Below are 17,507 nucleotides of genomic sequence, written 5' to 3' on the forward strand. Positions count from 1 at the left end.
GGTACGGTATTTCTGTTTTGGTTAGCATTAAAAGTAGCATTACTTACGTTTCATAAAACACAAAGATGTGTCATGACATGAGCCTATAATATATAATGGATTTACCTATTTATAGATGTAAAATGTGTATTTGTTAAATGTGTGTGTGTGTGGTTTGTGCATTTCCGCACAGTAATGTGTGAAACCCGTACTGTAGATGTAGGGGAAGATGCACATTCATTGTATAGGAAGTATTTGTGGTTTATGTGAGTGTGCAGAATCAGTTTGGTTTCACACGTGAGCGCTGCTTCTCTACCCCTGCTCACCTGCATAGCAACACTTTGAGCTACTAAAACCCTTCCTCAATTTTTTTTTTTCTTGTTTAACTTTATTTTGTTAGGTTTAAATACTTTAAAGCAAGGTGGGCAAAACTGACAATATACTGCACACTGGCCACAACAATAGCTACACCTAGATCTACAATCTCAAAAATGTGAATAGTCTCACGAATTAATTTTAATTTGTAAATTGCGGTTATCACTATGGTTATTTCTTTACAAACTAAGAGTACAGTTGATGATACTTGTAGCCCTGCCCTACAATTTTAGGATTTCCCTCCTCAGCCCTGGGCTATCCTCCTAAATCAAGTGGTGCTCTGACAGATGGATAAACAAACCGACCAGCGTTGGACACAAGCGTCCACTCGCACACGTTGCCAAAATACCGCACGACTAGACTAACCTCAGATGGTGTCAGTGAGTGTTGCATCAATCTGCCGCAGCTTCCAGACCGCAGCACAGACAGGATGTTTGTACAATGCTAATGTGAGGGGAGACAGGATTACCTCTCATACATACTACTGAAACGCTCTCATAAATTGAATTTTTCTTTTGGCTGACATACACTAGAGAAATGCTCTCATACGCACAACTGAATTTGTTGTCGCTCAAATACAAAAGTGAAACGTTCTTCCCTATGTAAAGTGAAATGCTCTCATAAATGCAACTGACTGTTTTTCACTCATACACGAGTGAAATGCTTTTACATACACTACTGAAAGCTGTCACACACTACTGAAATGTTCTCATACAACAGATTTTTTTCTCATTAAGGGAAATGCTTTCACATATTGAAAATGATCTTATACGCAACTGAAGTTTTTAAAAATCACATTTAATAGTGAGCCACTCGTACACATTACTGAAACACTCTCATACACACATCAAAATATTTTTGTCGGTAACATACAAAAAAAGACACACACTACTGACATTTTTTTGCTCACATACACAAATGAAATGCTTTTACACACACTACAGAAAGCTCTCACACAATGCTGAAACGCTCTCATACTTAATATTTTTTGTTGTTGCTTACATTCACAAGCCAAACACGCTGTCATATGCACAACTTACATTTTTTTCCACTCAGATACACTGGAGAAACAGTGACACACATTACTGACATGCTCTCATACAACATATTGTTTTCCACTCACGTACACAATTGAAATGCCTTTACTTACACTACTGTCATGCTCTCATACACACTCCTGAAATGCTTTCATCGACACAACAGATTTTTTCCCATTTACATACACTAGCAAAATGCTCAAACACACAACAACCAAAAATTTTGCTCACGTACACAAGTGAAATGCTTTTGCATACACAAGTGTAACACTCATACACATTGGTGAAAGGCTCTCACGCTCGAGTGAAATGCTCTCACACACACTACTGAAACGTGTATTTCAGTATATTATCTGAGTGTATTTCAGTATAATCTGCGAACGTATCAGGTTATATGTAGGCCTAAGCACGTTTCACTAGGTTGTGTGTGTGTGTGTGCGTGTGTGTGTGTGTGTGTGTGTGTGAGAGAGTGTTTCAGGAGTGTGTATGAGAGGTAATGCTGAACTATAATCTGACAACCCCTCATAATCTCACTTGATGTGAGTACACACACTAACACACACACCCTGCAAAATTCATAATGCGAGCTGCACTTGGAAGCCACTGTCCTTTAATTATCTTTGATGAAAAAGCTTCAACACCTAGTAACACAGCACTGTTGTTAGTAAATGCTCGGTCAGAGTTTTTCGGCGTGTCAAAGCTGTGTTTTTACTTTCTCGACCATCATCAGATTCTTTTCTTCTTTCTGCATGACTGCCAAAGAATAGACACCTGTTAGCAGGGCCTCCATGCCCACCCGATCTTGGGCTATTATTGTTGTCAGGAAACAGATGTGAGTTCACACACTGGAAAGAAAGTGTGTTTGTGACTGTGGTCATGTGCGTCTGCACGGTATGGCTGGGTGCGAGCATGCGCCGGGCGTGGACCGATTCGGAAAGAGTGACTCTGCATTTCCTACACTTGGGCTCTGGCCCCCGATGAGAGGGGTTAAATGCACTGCCATGTCTGGCTGTGCGATTGTTCTGCATCCATTTACACACAAGGAGAGGTGGCAGTACTCACACGAGAAGTAAAGATGCTTGTGTAAAAAAATAAAAATGGTAAAAGTATAAGTGATTAAACTAAAGTAAAACAAAACAAAAAAAGTACAAAATGAAAGTAAAAAAGTACAAACAAACAAAAATACACTTTTTTTTACTGACAATTATGCACAATACCCATTTTGATGACTTGGTACAACAAAAAACAAACTTCACTGCAAACAAAATAGTTTCCCTGTTTTATTAACTTACATTGAATATAAAACGTCTACACACCCCTGTTCAAATTCCAGGTTTTTTGTTATCAAAAAATGAGACCCAGATAAATGATTTCAAAACATTTTTCACCATTAACCTGACCTATAACCTGATTTTTTTTTTGGTTTGTTTGTTGTCTTTTTGAGAAGGGGAAGTACAAAAAAACTACTGAAATAATGTGGTTGCACAAGTGTGCACACCCTCATAAGTGGGAAATGACTGTCTTCAGAATTAACTAATCAGATTCAAGTTCATGTTAAATGGGCATCATCACACACCTGTCACCATTTAAAGTGCCTCTGATTACCCACAAATAATTTTTTGGATGATCTAGTAGGCATTGATACATTTTCCTACATGCGTTTGGGGGATTTTGTTATGGTTCAGTGAAACAAAGGGCATGTGTTTTGTCCACAATTCCAAAAGATTTGTTTGGCACAAACACAACATGAGCTCATTACCAAAAGAACACTATACTGTACCTACAGTGAAGCACAGAGGTGGCAGCATCATGCTTTTGGGCCTGTTTTTTATTCATCTGGAACTGGGGCCTTAGACAAAGGAGAGGGAATTATGAACAGTTCAAAATTACAGTCAGTGTTAGCACTAGTCTTCTGCTGGAAAGCCTACTAGAACAGCAAACATTTAATTGGGGTTAATCTGGGGCAACCACCATTTAACATGAATTTGAAGGTGATTGGTTAATTCTGAACATATCTACATCCCTAGTTATAAGAGGGTGTCCACACTTGTACAACAACATTATTTAAGTTGTTTTTTTACTACCCCTCCCAAAGATTCACAATGTTTTTCAATTGAGTTGTACACGTTAACCTGGAAAATCAAAAGGAGTGTGTATAAAACTTAATAGTGAAAAGTAGGTATTAGTTTCCTCCAGATCCAGAATTTCTTTAGGATCCAAGTAGAGGTGGCAACAAGCCAATTTTAACAATGTAAAGAATAAAAAGTACAGATATACAGATATGTGTTTTCAAATGTAGGGACTAAAAGTAAAAAGTCATCAGAAAATTACGGATACCTAAAAATATATACTTGGGTACAGTAACAAAGTATTTGTACTTCATTTCTTGCCACCTCTGCACACAAGATATGGCCCGGAAGTGCATTTGGTTGATCATGTGCTACATGAAATGACCTCGGTCGCGTGTGGTCAACATGGGAAGTGGTTACATACAATTTGGAAGCAGAAAGTACACATGCGCCAGAGATCAAATAAGCAGAGAAATTAGTGCACTGTCTAGTAATCCAGTATGAAGTGAGGCCCACACACATGTATCAGACTAAAATTAGGCCGCCACACAATAATAGGATCAGTTAGATAAATTTCTTCCAGATGATGTATGGCACATCGTGTATGTGAATGGCATGTCTGTGCAAAAGGCGAACATCACACACAATTGAGCTCCGAAAAAAAAAAAACCTCCCTGGGAAAGGGTGAATTCCCCAAACCGCAGAGTGCACGAGAGGGTGAGGGGAGTAGCGGGCTGGGCTCGAGCTAAAACAGACAGAGCAGAGAGAAAAGACGAGCGCCGACTAGAACACACCCTGATTTGGCGTGGAGCAACCGTGCCTCCGAGGCTGCGGCCAGGGCGTCCATGTCTCGTGTCTCGCCGACGTGCCGGGCCAGAGTTGTCAGTTTGGGAAAATCCAGATGGCAGGGTGAGGTAGTATGTGCCAGTCCTCTGAGGTCTGGGCATGCTTATGGGTTTAACCAAATTGTGGTAGCATGTGGGACTGTTAAAAAAGTGTGTGGCACTTTAGGGATCCCGCTCTGGTTCCAACTGAGAACATGCACTAAATGGACAAAGCTATTGAGACACACCTCATAGTCAATATAAGGGTTGGGTTTGACTTCTTGGGGAATGCCATATCTTTTCTTTTTTTCATGAAGACATGCTTAGTTTGAGACAGAAGAACACCGCAGGACAATGCAGGAACTATGGCGGCACAGCGCAAGCCAATATTTGGTGCTGGTTGCGAAGCAATTAAATAGGAAGCAGCATGGTGCCAATAGACTTGTGTATGCATCATTATTCAAAAACATGTCCATTTTGCCACATTTCTGTTTGGTGTTGTGCTGTAAGATTTTTCGAATATAAAATATCTGCCTTGGCTTAATAAATTTTGGGGAAAACTGCTTTTGATCATGAACTTTTCCTTTCGATACATAAAAACATTCCGAGCAGATCTAAGTGTACAATGGGCACTGTGTGATCCGTTGAGAGGCCATGATTTTTCTTATAAACGTAACAACTGAATAGACAAACCATCTTCATCGTGTCACGCCCCTAAAAACGAACTTTAAAAATATTTCTGTCCAACCAGAAGCTGCTTCTGTTGAATGCAGGATGTTTATGATGAGATGTAGGTTCTCAGTTCCCCCCTGCAAAATGCACACACAAACACACACACATACACACTTTCACTCTTTCTCACTCACCTTCATTTAATACCCACACCCAACGATTGACAAAGTGTGCCTTTCAAAATGATTACAAAACTCGACAGGTGAGCAAAACTAATGCATTTATATGCGTCATGTGTATCGATTTTATTATTGTTGCTATTGTTATTGTTTATTACTGTTAACGTTTGGAAAAAATAAATTATCCTCTTAAATATTGCATTTTTGTCCGTTAGGAATATAACCTGTTTGTTGGAAATGAGTCACAATCTAGTCTACTATAATGATCCCCAGAGGGTTAATCTTCATTTTCACACTGTTAAACACTTACTATGAAACTGTAGCATCTCTAACCAGTCATGGTTTCAGTCTTAATGAGTATGGACAACCTGGTTTCAACGAAACGGGGGAAAGCGAGACCAGAAGTTGCCTACTTACTGTCCATTACGTGCTTTTTGGTTAACCACAAGTTTTACATTTTGTGCAAAAGTAATAATAATAATAATGACAGAATAGCTTTAATAATGAATGCACATCATTTAACCATCCAATTGTTTGTGACTATTTGGGCGGGGGAAAAAACAAATTCTGCATAGAGTGCAACAATAAACATTTTGTAGAATAGCACTTTTTGCTGATCTATTACTTCTAGGTCTAGTCCAGAGAAAAAATTCCTAATCATATCTATTGAGCTTACAGTTTTCTCAGTATTAGAAACAGCCCTCTGCATGATTCAGTGTAGTTTTACACCACTGCAAACCACATTAATAAACAAAGTGTTAAATGAATACATTCATATGCTGTAAGTATCTGTTAATATACTATGGCCATTGAATAGATAGGTTAATTGACACCTCATCTCCCTTTGCATTAGTGTGCTTTTGCCTCAGAAAAAGTTCATTTTCCACTACAAGAACATGCGCTGGGCAAAGGGCCGCCATGAAACCTACCTGTGCTTTGTTGTGAAGAGGCGAGTGGGGCCAGACTCCATGACTTTTGACTTTGGACACCTTCGCAATCGAAATGGCTGCCATGTAGAGGTGAGTGTCAAGGCATAAATGATGGGGGCCTGCCAAGAGAAACAAAAATACTGAATAAATAGAGTTCAGTTACACACACAGTACAGTGGAACCTCCATAGTCACAAGTTATTCTAATTTCAGAAAAAAATTTCCGGTAGGAGAAAATGTCAATGGAATTAATTACTTCCAAGTTCAAACATTTCAAGAAATATTTAACATTTCTAAGTGTCATACAAGTGTAATTAGGCCGACGGTCACACACACATAGACTGTAGTATCTGTGTGTTTATGTGTGCCGGTAAGGGGCGTGGCCTGGGGAGTGACATTAGGAGCTGGAGTTAGTCAGGTTAGTTTACTACGCATTTAGTTCAGTGTAAAGGTCCGCTCCATGCTCCTTGCAAGTGTTCTCATTTTGTATTTGTGTGTTTGACTGTTTTTGCTGTTCAATAAGCGGCTCAAAGTGGATCAGTGAGTGTGGGTCTCCTTTTTTTTTTCAATCCACTCGAAAAAAATAAATAAAAACCCAACCAAGCGACAGCTCCTAACTCGAATACAGTAAACTGCAAATTTTAGAGTGGCCTTTTATTTTGGCCAGCCAAAGCCACACATGTGCAGTAATTATACTGTCTAATCAGCATCTTCATTTGCCACAGCTGTGAGGTGGATAGATTTATCTCGGCAAAGGAGAAGTGGGTGAGTTCACTGATTTCGAAAGATTTGTGAACAATATTTGAAAGAAATTGTACTTTTGTGTACACAGAAAAAGTCTTAGATTTTTGAGTTCAGCTCATGAAAAATGGGAGCAAAAACAAAAGTGTTGCGTTTATATTTTCATTCTGTATAAACAAAACAGCCAAACAAAAAGCAACATTTGTGTGGCTTAATAAGTTTAGCTTCTTTCGAAGCTGAAGTCCATATTTTATTTGACATTTAGGGCATATTTTTTCAGAAAATGTATTCAAAATTGTACCACTTCTGTGGTGTCCAACTTCCACTTTATTCCTTATCTAATACGTAATATAATATAATATTTCCATTCTTCTGTTTACCTGTAGCTGCTGTTTCTGCGCTACCTGGGAGCCTTGTGCCCTGGAGTCTGGGGTAGTGGAGAGGCAGGCCAGAGGAGGCTCAGCTACTCCATCACTTGGTTCTGCTCCTGGTCTCCCTGCGCAAATTGCTCCGTCACTCTGTCCCAGTTCCTGAGTCAGATGCCCAACCTTCGACTCAGGATCTTCGTGGCCCGCCTCTACTTCTGTGACATGGAGGATAGCCGTGAGAGGGAGGGCCTACGGCTGCTGCAGAAAACAGGAGTCCAAGTCACAGTCATGAGTTACAAAGGTAGTTTGAAAGGACTGTATTTAGTAGCAGCAGAAGCAGATTTAACACAATCCATTCTGGGATGCCGATTTACTGATTTTGAAACAATGTTCCCATTGGATAAAACCGTCACTATCCATCCATCCATCCATCCATCAATCCATTTTCAGAGCCGCTTCTCCTCACTAGGGTCACGGGAGTGCTGGAGCCTATCCCAGCTATCATCAGGCAGGAGGCGGGGTACACCCTGAACTGGTTGCCAGCCAATCGCAGGGCACATACAAACAAACAACCATTCGCTCTCACAGTCACACCTACGGGCAATTTAGAGTCGTCAATTAACCTACCATGCATGTTTTTGGGTTGTGGGAGGAAACCGTAGTGCCCGTAGAAAACCCACGCAGGCACGGGGAGAACATGCAAACTCCACACAGGCGGGGCCGGGGATTGAACCCCGGTCCTCAGAACTGTGAGGCAGACGCTCTAACCAGTCGCTCACCGTGCCGCCTACCGTCACTATCATAAAACCATAATTAAATGTACAGGCAATTTATGAAGTCACATCCTTTTTTAACATTATTAACTGTCACAAAAGCATAAAAGAAGTTAAATGCTTCTGGTGTACATTCTTCTCTCCTGACATTCTTCTCTCAACCACCCTTGTTGAGGACACTCTTTTTGGAATAAGCCACAAAAAACTCAAAGAAAACCAAAACACATGCAGTTAAGCTCTTTATGTTTGTTGAATGGAGCTCTTGTGAGGTTCAGTATGCTTTGATTTATATGCGAATATCATCACCATCTTTTTCTCTCGTGTTGCCAAAAAAAAGCCAAAGAATAGCAACACACACACCCAAAATTAATCATTTGAGGCTTGTGGGATATACTGGCAAATCACACAGTGGCAGTGCAAAGTTTTGGGGAACTTCAGTGACATATTTTCCTTTAAAAAAAAATAAAAAATTAAATAAAAAATAAATACATTTAAAAAAAAAAAAAAAGGTTAAATTCCAAATTGTAGTAGTGTTTAACTTTAGAGATTCCACTGTATACCTCAGAATTTGCTGACTTTTGATAATTTTCTTAGAACCTTTGAGGTCAAACGTATTGATTGCATGTTGTTCTGTTCTGCATAGACTACTACTACTGCTGGCAGACATTTGTGGATCGCAAGAAAAGCACCTTCAAGGCCTGGGAAGGCCTGCATCAGAATTCGGTCAGGCTGTCCAGGAAACTCAATCGTATCCTCCAGGTACAGCAGCAAACTAACAACCGCACTAACTAAAATGGATTCAATTCTAACAAAAGCTCTTTTTCAGCCTTATGATATAGATTTAAGGGATGCCTTCAAGCTTCTTGGACTGTGAAACATCTACAGTGGCCCATCACTACAATTGCTGAACTGAGGGGAAAAAAAATGCTTTGGTTATAGCAAGGCTTGAAAGAACATTGCTTGCTTGCTTGTTGTGTCTATGTAGTATCGCCATACTTAAAATATCTACCATGTTACCTTTTGTTGTGATAGAGTATATGAGTGAATGATGTGTCCATCTTACTCTGCAAGAGGGTAATCGCTAATGCTGAATAATAAACATCAACCGTCACAGTGTTAATATAAGATTTTCAGCAAAGTTCTGTGCCTTCCATTAGAAAATGTCACCCCATGACATTCACTCCGTGACGTCATTTTTATTTTAACAGTTATTAAACTGTCTAGTAGAAGAAACCATGCAGCTCTACTGGCAATTGTTATGTAATGCAGAGGGTCCAAATACTTTAAAATCCAAACGCTGCAATTTTAATGCACTTACCAAAAAATAATTTAAAAAAATAATAAAAAAAACGTAATGTGTGTCTTACAAGTGACACACAAAATCGTTCAGCTAAAAAAAAGTACACAAGTGGCGACGAGCGTGTCGAAAGTTAAGTCAAGAAGATAAACAATGTCTACCACATCCTATATTTCCCATGTTATCAAACACAATATCACCTCAGAAGAAAGAACGAAAATAGAGTGCACGGCTACTCGATATATTACGGCCACGCTTCAACCGCACCGACTTAGCCACTCGCTTACCCACACCACCACCATCACCACCGACACCGGCTACGGTGTACACCGACGGAATATCAAGGCAAGATGGCGACAGAGGCTCAGTTCGAGTACGAGTCGATCCTCTGCGTCAAACCAGAAGTCAACGTGTATCGAATACCACCGCGAGCATCCAACCGGGCCATCAGGTGAGGCCTGACTGCGGCCGGGACACGCACGCTGCACGGTTTCCGCGAGCTGTCTGTGGACGAGCCGTTACCGCGGCGACCTGCTAGCCGACCCAATGTAGCTTCATGCTGCTAGTTAGCATTCTTTTAATATTTTTTTAAAGTCTGTATCCACTCACTAATTATAAATACACAATTAAAAGCTTGTTTGTACCTTAAGGTTAGTCTGATTGTACACGGACAGCGTTGGTTCTTGCGCTTTATCCGAGACCGTTAAGTGACATGCCTGACGAAAAATGATTCTTGTTGTCGTATTTGTTATTTTGGAACCGCCTGATGAGACATAAATTCCTCTAATGGCGCTCATTTGGATTTACACACCTCGATGGACAGCGTCGCTTGTTCAAGGACACTGGAAGGGATTGATGCGCAAGTTACATTGCACTGCACTACATCTGTGCCGTCTCGAGTGGAGCGATTGTCTGAAAGTGCTGACATTATCTTGTTTTGTTTTTTCAACCCACGACAGTTGCTTCTTACTGGACATTTTAACATTGGTCAATCGGTGACCGTATGCAGACTAGAGTGAGTAAGGCAGATGATGTAATATTTAATGCACGCTCACTCACAGCTTGCTTGAGTCACGCTTTTTTTTTTTTTACCATTGATGTCACAAATGCGTACAATCTAGGTATGACCTCCTTTTATAAAATACATTCTAATATTTGAATATGAATCTAATTTGTCGAGGGCTGTTAGAATCCGTCGAGTATTTAAAGTATTTGTAATAGTACTCGGTCTCAAAAAAGTAGTTTCAGTTCAGCCCTATTTAGTAATCAGTATCACTAGAGAGTATGATGTAGTTTATTTATTTGAATGTGTTTGTCTTGTTATTAGAAAACTATTGATTCTGAACTGCTCCAAATGATGAGCGTGGCACACTTGTGTGTTGTTACATTGTGTTTTTGTATACTATTGATGGTTTGTATTTTTGTGACATAATACTGGTGGTATTAAGCAGTGGTTTAAGTTAGGTAAGTCCCTACTGAAGACCCAGTAAAATCACACCCAAGCTCGGACGACAAAAATCCATCCATTGCTGTCCTCACGTTACCTGCAATCATTTTGTCTTGTGCGTCCGGTTCCAGGGCTGCTGATTGGAAGCTGGACACTCCCGACTGGTCGGGACGCATGCGAGTGGTGGCTCGGGGAAAGGTGGCCTACGTGAAACTCGAGGACAAAATATCTGGTGAGAAAGAAGCCCGTTTCATGTGTATTGTGGTAATTTCTTGGTGAAGCAGCATGTGGCTAATAGCTGCAAGGCGGTTTTAGTGTGACAGCTCCAGAATGCCACCGCAACATTTACTGGGAAGATACTAATGACATTTCTTTTTGCACCAATCTGCAGGGGAGCTGTTTGCCCAGGCACCAGTAGATGAGTACCCTGGCATTGCAGTGGAAACAGTGAGCGACTCGAGCCGATACTTTGTGCTCCGTATCCAGGATGACAACGGTATGTACAGTGCAGGTCTTAAGTGCCCAAATCTGATTTAAGACCTAGATCCGATTTCCACATACATTTCTAGTGTCACATATCCCATATGACGGTGTTTGCACTGACCCAACACATTTAACAAGAATGTGTAGTCACACCGGGGAATGATGACACAGAAGTAAGCAATAACACATGAATAATACAAATATTAAACAGTACATGGCGTTTACTTGGGCTGGGATGACTCGCTCGCTCCTTCATTGAGTTGAGTGAGGGAAACCTTGGGGATACCTCCACCAGCCACTGGCATTTATTTTGCTTGTTTAATGAAGGACACATTGCTAATTTAACATATTTTGACTACAAGTGCGACAATCAACTAATCGATTATCAAATTAATCGACAACAATTTAGGTAATCGATTAATTGTTTAGAGACCTTGTTTGACGCATTCACTGCCATTGACGGCTTTAGAAGTCAAATATCCATGTTAACTGGGAGGGCTGGCAGTGAATGAGTTAACTTAAAGGGCCGTCGTCTCTCCATGGCCTGACAACCGAAAGGGGGGGGCCACACAGGCCCCAAGAGTCAAGCCAAGAGGAATGCGAATACCCACCACTCACCCTATTACTATGGTTACCAGGTTTCCAACTGGCAACCATTGTCCCTGTACCGTGATCATGTGTGGTGAAGTGTCGTGCATTAAAATTGGCGAGACAGTCACCGGGCAATTATGACCTGCAACCGTCACCCCCACCCAGGCCAACCAGCTCCCCAAAGGATGTGCAAATGTACTCTATGTAGTTCATTCAAAATCAGCGGAGGAAAGGCATGGCGGGCCAGAAAGCAGCCCGGAGTGCTGGCGCACCTAGCCGAGTGTCCTACCCAGACCAATACTGCCCTCACCCCACTGACGGGTGTATTTTACACTTTTTTTTTTTGATATAATATACGACAATTTATATCAAGCTATATACCTTTATCGTGCAGAGATTCAATTTATACAGTCATCTGAGTTTTAGGCCATATTGCCCAACATCAAATTGACAAGGTATATGCGCTCCTCTGCTTCACTCGCATTAGCAGATATGTGATACATATCTGATTTGGATTTTTATCTGAAAATATTCGATTCCATATGTTGTTGTTTTTTTCCTATTTATGCTGCCATGACGCATATACAAATTAGGCCACTTGAGAGCAAAAAAACCCACAACGTGTGTTACTTACCATGCGGGTTAAATCCAGCCTCAGATACTTATAGATCCAACCTTCTGTAAAGTAGTCTGATGTTTCTATTACAGGCCGCAGCGCCTTCATCGGAATCGGGTTTGGAGACAGAGGTGATGCCTTCGACTTCAATGTTGCACTGCAGGACCACTTCAAGTATGCAAATTTTAAATCATCTATCACCATAGTTAGTAATTAACAATTCATTTTAAAAAACTATCTTCTATCTTTGTTGTCCCTCTTCTGTTTCTGAAGGTGGGTAAAACAGGAAAATGAATTCAGCAAACAGGCACAGGCTCCGGACTCCGCTCCTAAGCTTGACTTGGGCTTCAAAGAGGGACAAACCATCACACTCAATATTGGGGTAACTTTGTTGTTGAGACAATGTCATGAATTGGAATTGAAATTACAGGGGGTCTTCAGTTTACGACGGTCCCAACGTATGATGTTTCAAGTACAGCTGTCACTATCAAATAATTTTAGAATCAATTATCCTATAGATATTCCGTCGTATTTTGCGCCACTGTAGATATGTACATTACACATCTAATAGTGTCTTAAAAATCACTTACAGACACTCCTCTGTCGTTTTTGGTAATGTTTTTTTACAGTCCCAACAGTGCGTCTGTCTGCAAAAGTCCGTGCGGTAAACATGGACAGTGGCCAAATGGTTCCAGGTAGCGTAAATTGGTTCTGGGCGGCCTTGGAGTGTTTTTCATACAAATATTTACTGTTATTATGACTCACAAATTCATGTTATGTCGCCGCCGTAGGAACAGAGCTCTGTCCTAAACGGAGGACGCACTTTCATTCATTTATTGACCAAGTCCATCACACAAATACAAAATGACTACACTTGCAACGAGCTGCTATAAGCCACAATTCACACCCAGACGTTCACACTGAACTACAACCGGCCAACCAGACTCCAGCTCATGACGTCACTCACTAGGCCATGCCCATCATAAAGGCACACATCCAAGATATGAACACGACAGTATATGCTTTAATTCAACTTTATAATAAAATGGTGATGTTTATGTGATGGATTAATGGCACTTCAGTTTGTTTTAATTGTGGAAATTTGATTTGATGTACAAGATAGTCTTGGTCACGGAACAAACTCAAACAAACTCGTGAGTCAAGGTACCACTGTATTTTGTTCTTTCAAATCACGCAGTCCAAAACCACTCATCCAAATGTTTTTCCCCACAGCAATCCAAAAAAAAGGATAGGACTCGTCCACAGAGTTCCGGTGGTCTAGGACTCCTTCCACCTCCCCCTGGAGGCAGGCTAGCGCCGCCCCCATTGTCCCGATCTAATAATCATAACACGCAGCCATCTGGGGGAGGAAATGACACAGGTAGGTAATTGTAAGCCTCCGTGAAAACGCTGCTAGAGGTCATGCGGCCAATTAGCCCGTGTCTTGTATTTTTGTTTTCCTTTCATGTCAAGAGTATTTTGTGATCTCAGGAGAAACGAAAAGGTGCTGGTGAGGTCACCAGGTGTCTTGCTCTTGACAAGCCACTTTTATTATTTTCTTTTTCCTTCCATCACGACTAGTGGAGAGAGTACAAGACCAGCTCATATTCAACTTATTTGGACATTTTAGCCCAAGTCTTAGCCATTATTGCATTGCTGTGTTGTACCTGACTCATAAGTGAATTGAGTTCATGGAGAAGGTCAGAAGAAAGTGATTTATTTGTTGAAAGAAGTCATGAAATGTCGTCCGTTACCTTGGCCTCAGCAGGCTGTTGTCAAGCTGTTGCCAATGGAGCTTTACAACCAAAGTGTGGAGCTGTGTGTGCTCAAAAACTAGGGCAAATGCACTCCAGGTTTAACACACTGGAATTTATGATGAATGTTTGATGATTGTTACCTGACATTCAAAGGTAATTCTATAATCACCTGGTTTAATTTCTATTTTCATAGAGCCAATTGACAACTAAGATGACCTTCAGGGAGTTTCCATATGGAACCGATTCAGCACCACGCTCCTTTGCATTAACGAGACCTGACAGAGCGGCCATCGAAACAAAAAAGTTCAAATTGAAATAACTTTATTGGTCGTGCTAGGGGAGATTGATTTGAAGCAGGCACATGCATAAAAAGAAATTTGAATCTTTTCCAAATGTGTGTGTGTGTGTGTGTGTGTGTGTGTATATATATATATATATATATATATATATATATTCATTTTTTATATATATATATATATATATATATATATATATATATATATATATATATATATATATATATATATATATATAAAAAGACAATGTAGATCACTGTAGACTCTAAATTGCCTGTAGCTGTGAATGTGAGTGCAAATGGTTGTTTGTTTATATGTGCCCTGCGATTGGCTGGCAACCAGTTCTTGGTGTACCCCGCCTCTCACCCAAAGATAGCTGGGATAGGCTCCAGCACGCCCCCAACCCTAATGAGGATAAGCGGTATGGAAAATGAATGAAAGTATTTCATTAAATAATTTGTTGTGTAATATTATTATTAATCACACATTTTTTTTACATATGTTTCAAAACAATATTTTATTCCATGTTGATAATCAAATTAAAATTAATGATAAATTATACAATTTAATATTTTTAAATTATTTTAATTTTTTAAATAAATGATTTGTATATATATGTGTGTGCGTTTTTTAAATATATTTGTTAAAACCTTATCCACTAATGGCCTGGCTCGTCTGTTCGTTTTAAAAATCCAATGTACGAGTAAAAAAAACTTTTGCGCACCCGGCTGAATAATCTATTATTTCTATACTAGTGATATAAACAAATATTTCGACTTCTTCCGATTTTGTTTAGATTTCAAGCATTTGTATTCAGTAGAATATAATTGAAACGGAATTCATCCAATCCAGTATCTAACTGTCGACATCATGAAACCTTCGTTAGCTGTACAATTTTAAGTAACACTTTAACATTCTTATCTGTCATACAAGTATAAAGATAAGCTTAACGACTAGAATAAATAAATCAAATAACTAAATCATGTGATTCCCCAAAAAAGTTAAAACAAAACCTCTACGTCAAAGCGTCACCGTGGTCACTTTTCCACATGGACCAATGTTACTGCAGACTCCCATGTAGAAATAAATTGGTGTGACGGTGGCAAACCAGGAAGAAAGAGGGTGTTAAAGACAAAACGTCCAAAGTTTGGGATTGTTTCACACTTAAAAAAAGAGATAACAAAGATAACAACATGTCTACTGCAAAGCAGAACTAACGTACCACAACAGCACGTTTACGATTGCCAGCACAAGGTAACATATCGATGTTAGCTAATTTCATATACTGTAGATTACCACCGTTAATTAGAACATCATGTCATGTCCTCATGTGGTCAAGGATAGACACAGCCGCTGGTGCACTTTCAGTCTCTTTATTAAACAAATGGTAACAAATTACACATGTAATAAACACATTCATACACGAGGTGCCGGCCACAACTGACGCTCCAGGCATTTAATGGGACTGGCTCATTGTTAACCACTTAACAGCCAGTTGCTAAACTGAGCTCATAACAGCCAATGCTACACTCTCATTCGCTGACACCCATGTCACTCAGCAGGCCAGGTCCTGCCTTTTAAAGCCACACACACTCAAAGTCACAGCTATTATAGTGTCCGCATCATATGCACATTTTGTTATTTAATGCAAAATCAGTTTTTATCCGATAAATCAACGTGATAATCAGTAGAGTAATCGGTTCTAAAAATAGTTGACACACTACTAACACTTCATTTTGAGTATGTTCTTTGAGCTTTAAGGCTATGGAAATTTAGGGCTCGTTGTTGTTACTGCATGTTTATATTCTAAAAATGTATTGTTTCCTAAGCTCATGATGGTGTTATTGTTTTGTCTTCTTCTCCAGGTTGCCTGCTGGATCTGGACTCCAGTAACTCTAACTCGGTGGCTCTGTCCAATCCACCAATGACGGCCAGCTCAGACCTGTGGGGAGACTTTGACTCCCCGAAGTGAGCAGAGCGCCACTCGGCTCCTTCTCCCTCTTCTTTCTCTCAGTAATATTATGCAGCACTTTTGGCATCGTTGCGTTCCCCTTTGAGGGGGTCCCTACTGCTCCCTGCTGAGCAGGGTAAACCCTCACCTACCCCCCACTTCTTGTGCACTGTACTAATCAGTTTAAGTTCTAATGTTAGTCTCAAGCCTAACACTACACCCATCCATGTTATTTGTTATTCATCTCCTTTTAACTGTGAACATTATATAGAAATATCATGAAGGAAATGTAACAATGAATGCAGTTTATGTACAGAGTATTTATTTTCAGTGTATATATATATCCCCAGTTGTCTGTACATCATCTGTGTTGTAGCTTCTTTTTTGCCCCTTCCCAGGGCTTATTATATGCACTCTGTCTGCCTGTCAGTACGTATTATTTCAACACTGGGATTGTTCTACTAATCTTATACATGAGGTTTACCACCATAATCGTCGACTTGAAAGAAACCTTGTTCAACTGGAGTGGGTTCCCCTAGTGGTGCTGCTCTATAGCCCCTTATAGTGGACTCTTGAAGCATGACAGCAATACTTGTTGTGTAGACATGATGGAGCAGCTGCTTTTTTTAAAACAAGCAGCCGTCGTAAATCAGTTCAAGTTGTGAAGGAGGCAGCCAAGTTGGATGCGTTCCGGCCGACCTAAAAGGCTCATGATTTAGTGGCTGTGGATGTAAGCTAAGCTCGGTCACGACCTGTGTCCTTCTTAGTGAAGTCATAGCCTGTCATTCTTGGAGTTAGTCGTCATCTAACAACCTGAAAGGCAGCATGTTGTGTGGTACCGACCAGATTTGAACTCCAGGTTTTTGATGTAAAGTTTTTAGTTTTGGATTGATGCCTTGTTGGGACCAAGCTTTTGTTTGTGAAAGGAATTGTGGGCTTATTTGTTTTTTGGTTATTGTGCTATTGTTGTGTACAAGCAGATGGATTATGTTGATTCACAATGCCAATGGATGTCGATTGGTACTTGCAGACATTAACGCTAACAAAATGTTTTACCGTCTAATGTGCTTTGTTGTGTATGGAAGTCAATATGCAAAGATAAATATAAGACAGAAACAACACAA

General features: G+C 40.2%; 2 protein-coding genes and 1 long non-coding RNA gene across 5 annotated transcripts; 2 read left to right on the plus strand and 1 right to left on the minus strand.

The window, feature by feature from the left end:
* Positions 1–1,839: 1,839 nt before the first annotated feature.
* On the minus strand, positions 1,840–10,026 carry LOC133480213 (uncharacterized). Of its 3 annotated transcripts, none has more exons than XR_009789221.1 (4): positions 9,887–10,026; positions 7,185–7,430; positions 6,065–6,183; positions 1,840–5,093 (listed from the first exon to the last, which is right to left on the minus strand). It is a non-coding gene; the product is annotated as an uncharacterized LOC133480213 (long non-coding RNA). The 3 variants fall into 3 exon arrangements; XR_009789222.1 differs by lacking the exon at positions 9,887–10,026 and adding an exon at positions 9,530–9,659; XR_009789220.1 differs by lacking the exon at positions 9,887–10,026 and adding an exon at positions 8,635–8,850.
* aicda (activation-induced cytidine deaminase) lies at positions 5,139–8,910 on the plus strand. Its single transcript, XM_061777995.1, has 5 exons — positions 5,139–5,218; positions 5,989–6,154; positions 7,191–7,473; positions 8,589–8,704; positions 8,772–8,910. Exons 1-5 carry the CDS (start codon positions 5,199–5,201, stop codon positions 8,817–8,819), a joined length of 633 nt encoding a protein of 210 aa, XP_061633979.1. The 5' UTR covers positions 5,139–5,198; the 3' UTR covers positions 8,820–8,910.
* necap1 (NECAP endocytosis associated 1) lies at positions 9,560–17,507 on the plus strand. Its single transcript, XM_061777994.1, has 7 exons — positions 9,560–9,693; positions 10,821–10,921; positions 11,081–11,185; positions 12,472–12,553; positions 12,653–12,761; positions 13,613–13,760; positions 16,298–17,507. Exons 1-7 carry the CDS (start codon positions 9,593–9,595, stop codon positions 16,402–16,404), a joined length of 753 nt encoding a protein of 250 aa, XP_061633978.1. The 5' UTR covers positions 9,560–9,592; the 3' UTR covers positions 16,405–17,507.

The sequence above is a fragment of the Phyllopteryx taeniolatus genome, chromosome 6 (genome assembly GCF_024500385.1).
Source record: "Phyllopteryx taeniolatus isolate TA_2022b chromosome 6, UOR_Ptae_1.2, whole genome shotgun sequence".
Taxonomy (NCBI): domain Eukaryota; kingdom Metazoa; phylum Chordata; class Actinopteri; order Syngnathiformes; family Syngnathidae; genus Phyllopteryx; species Phyllopteryx taeniolatus.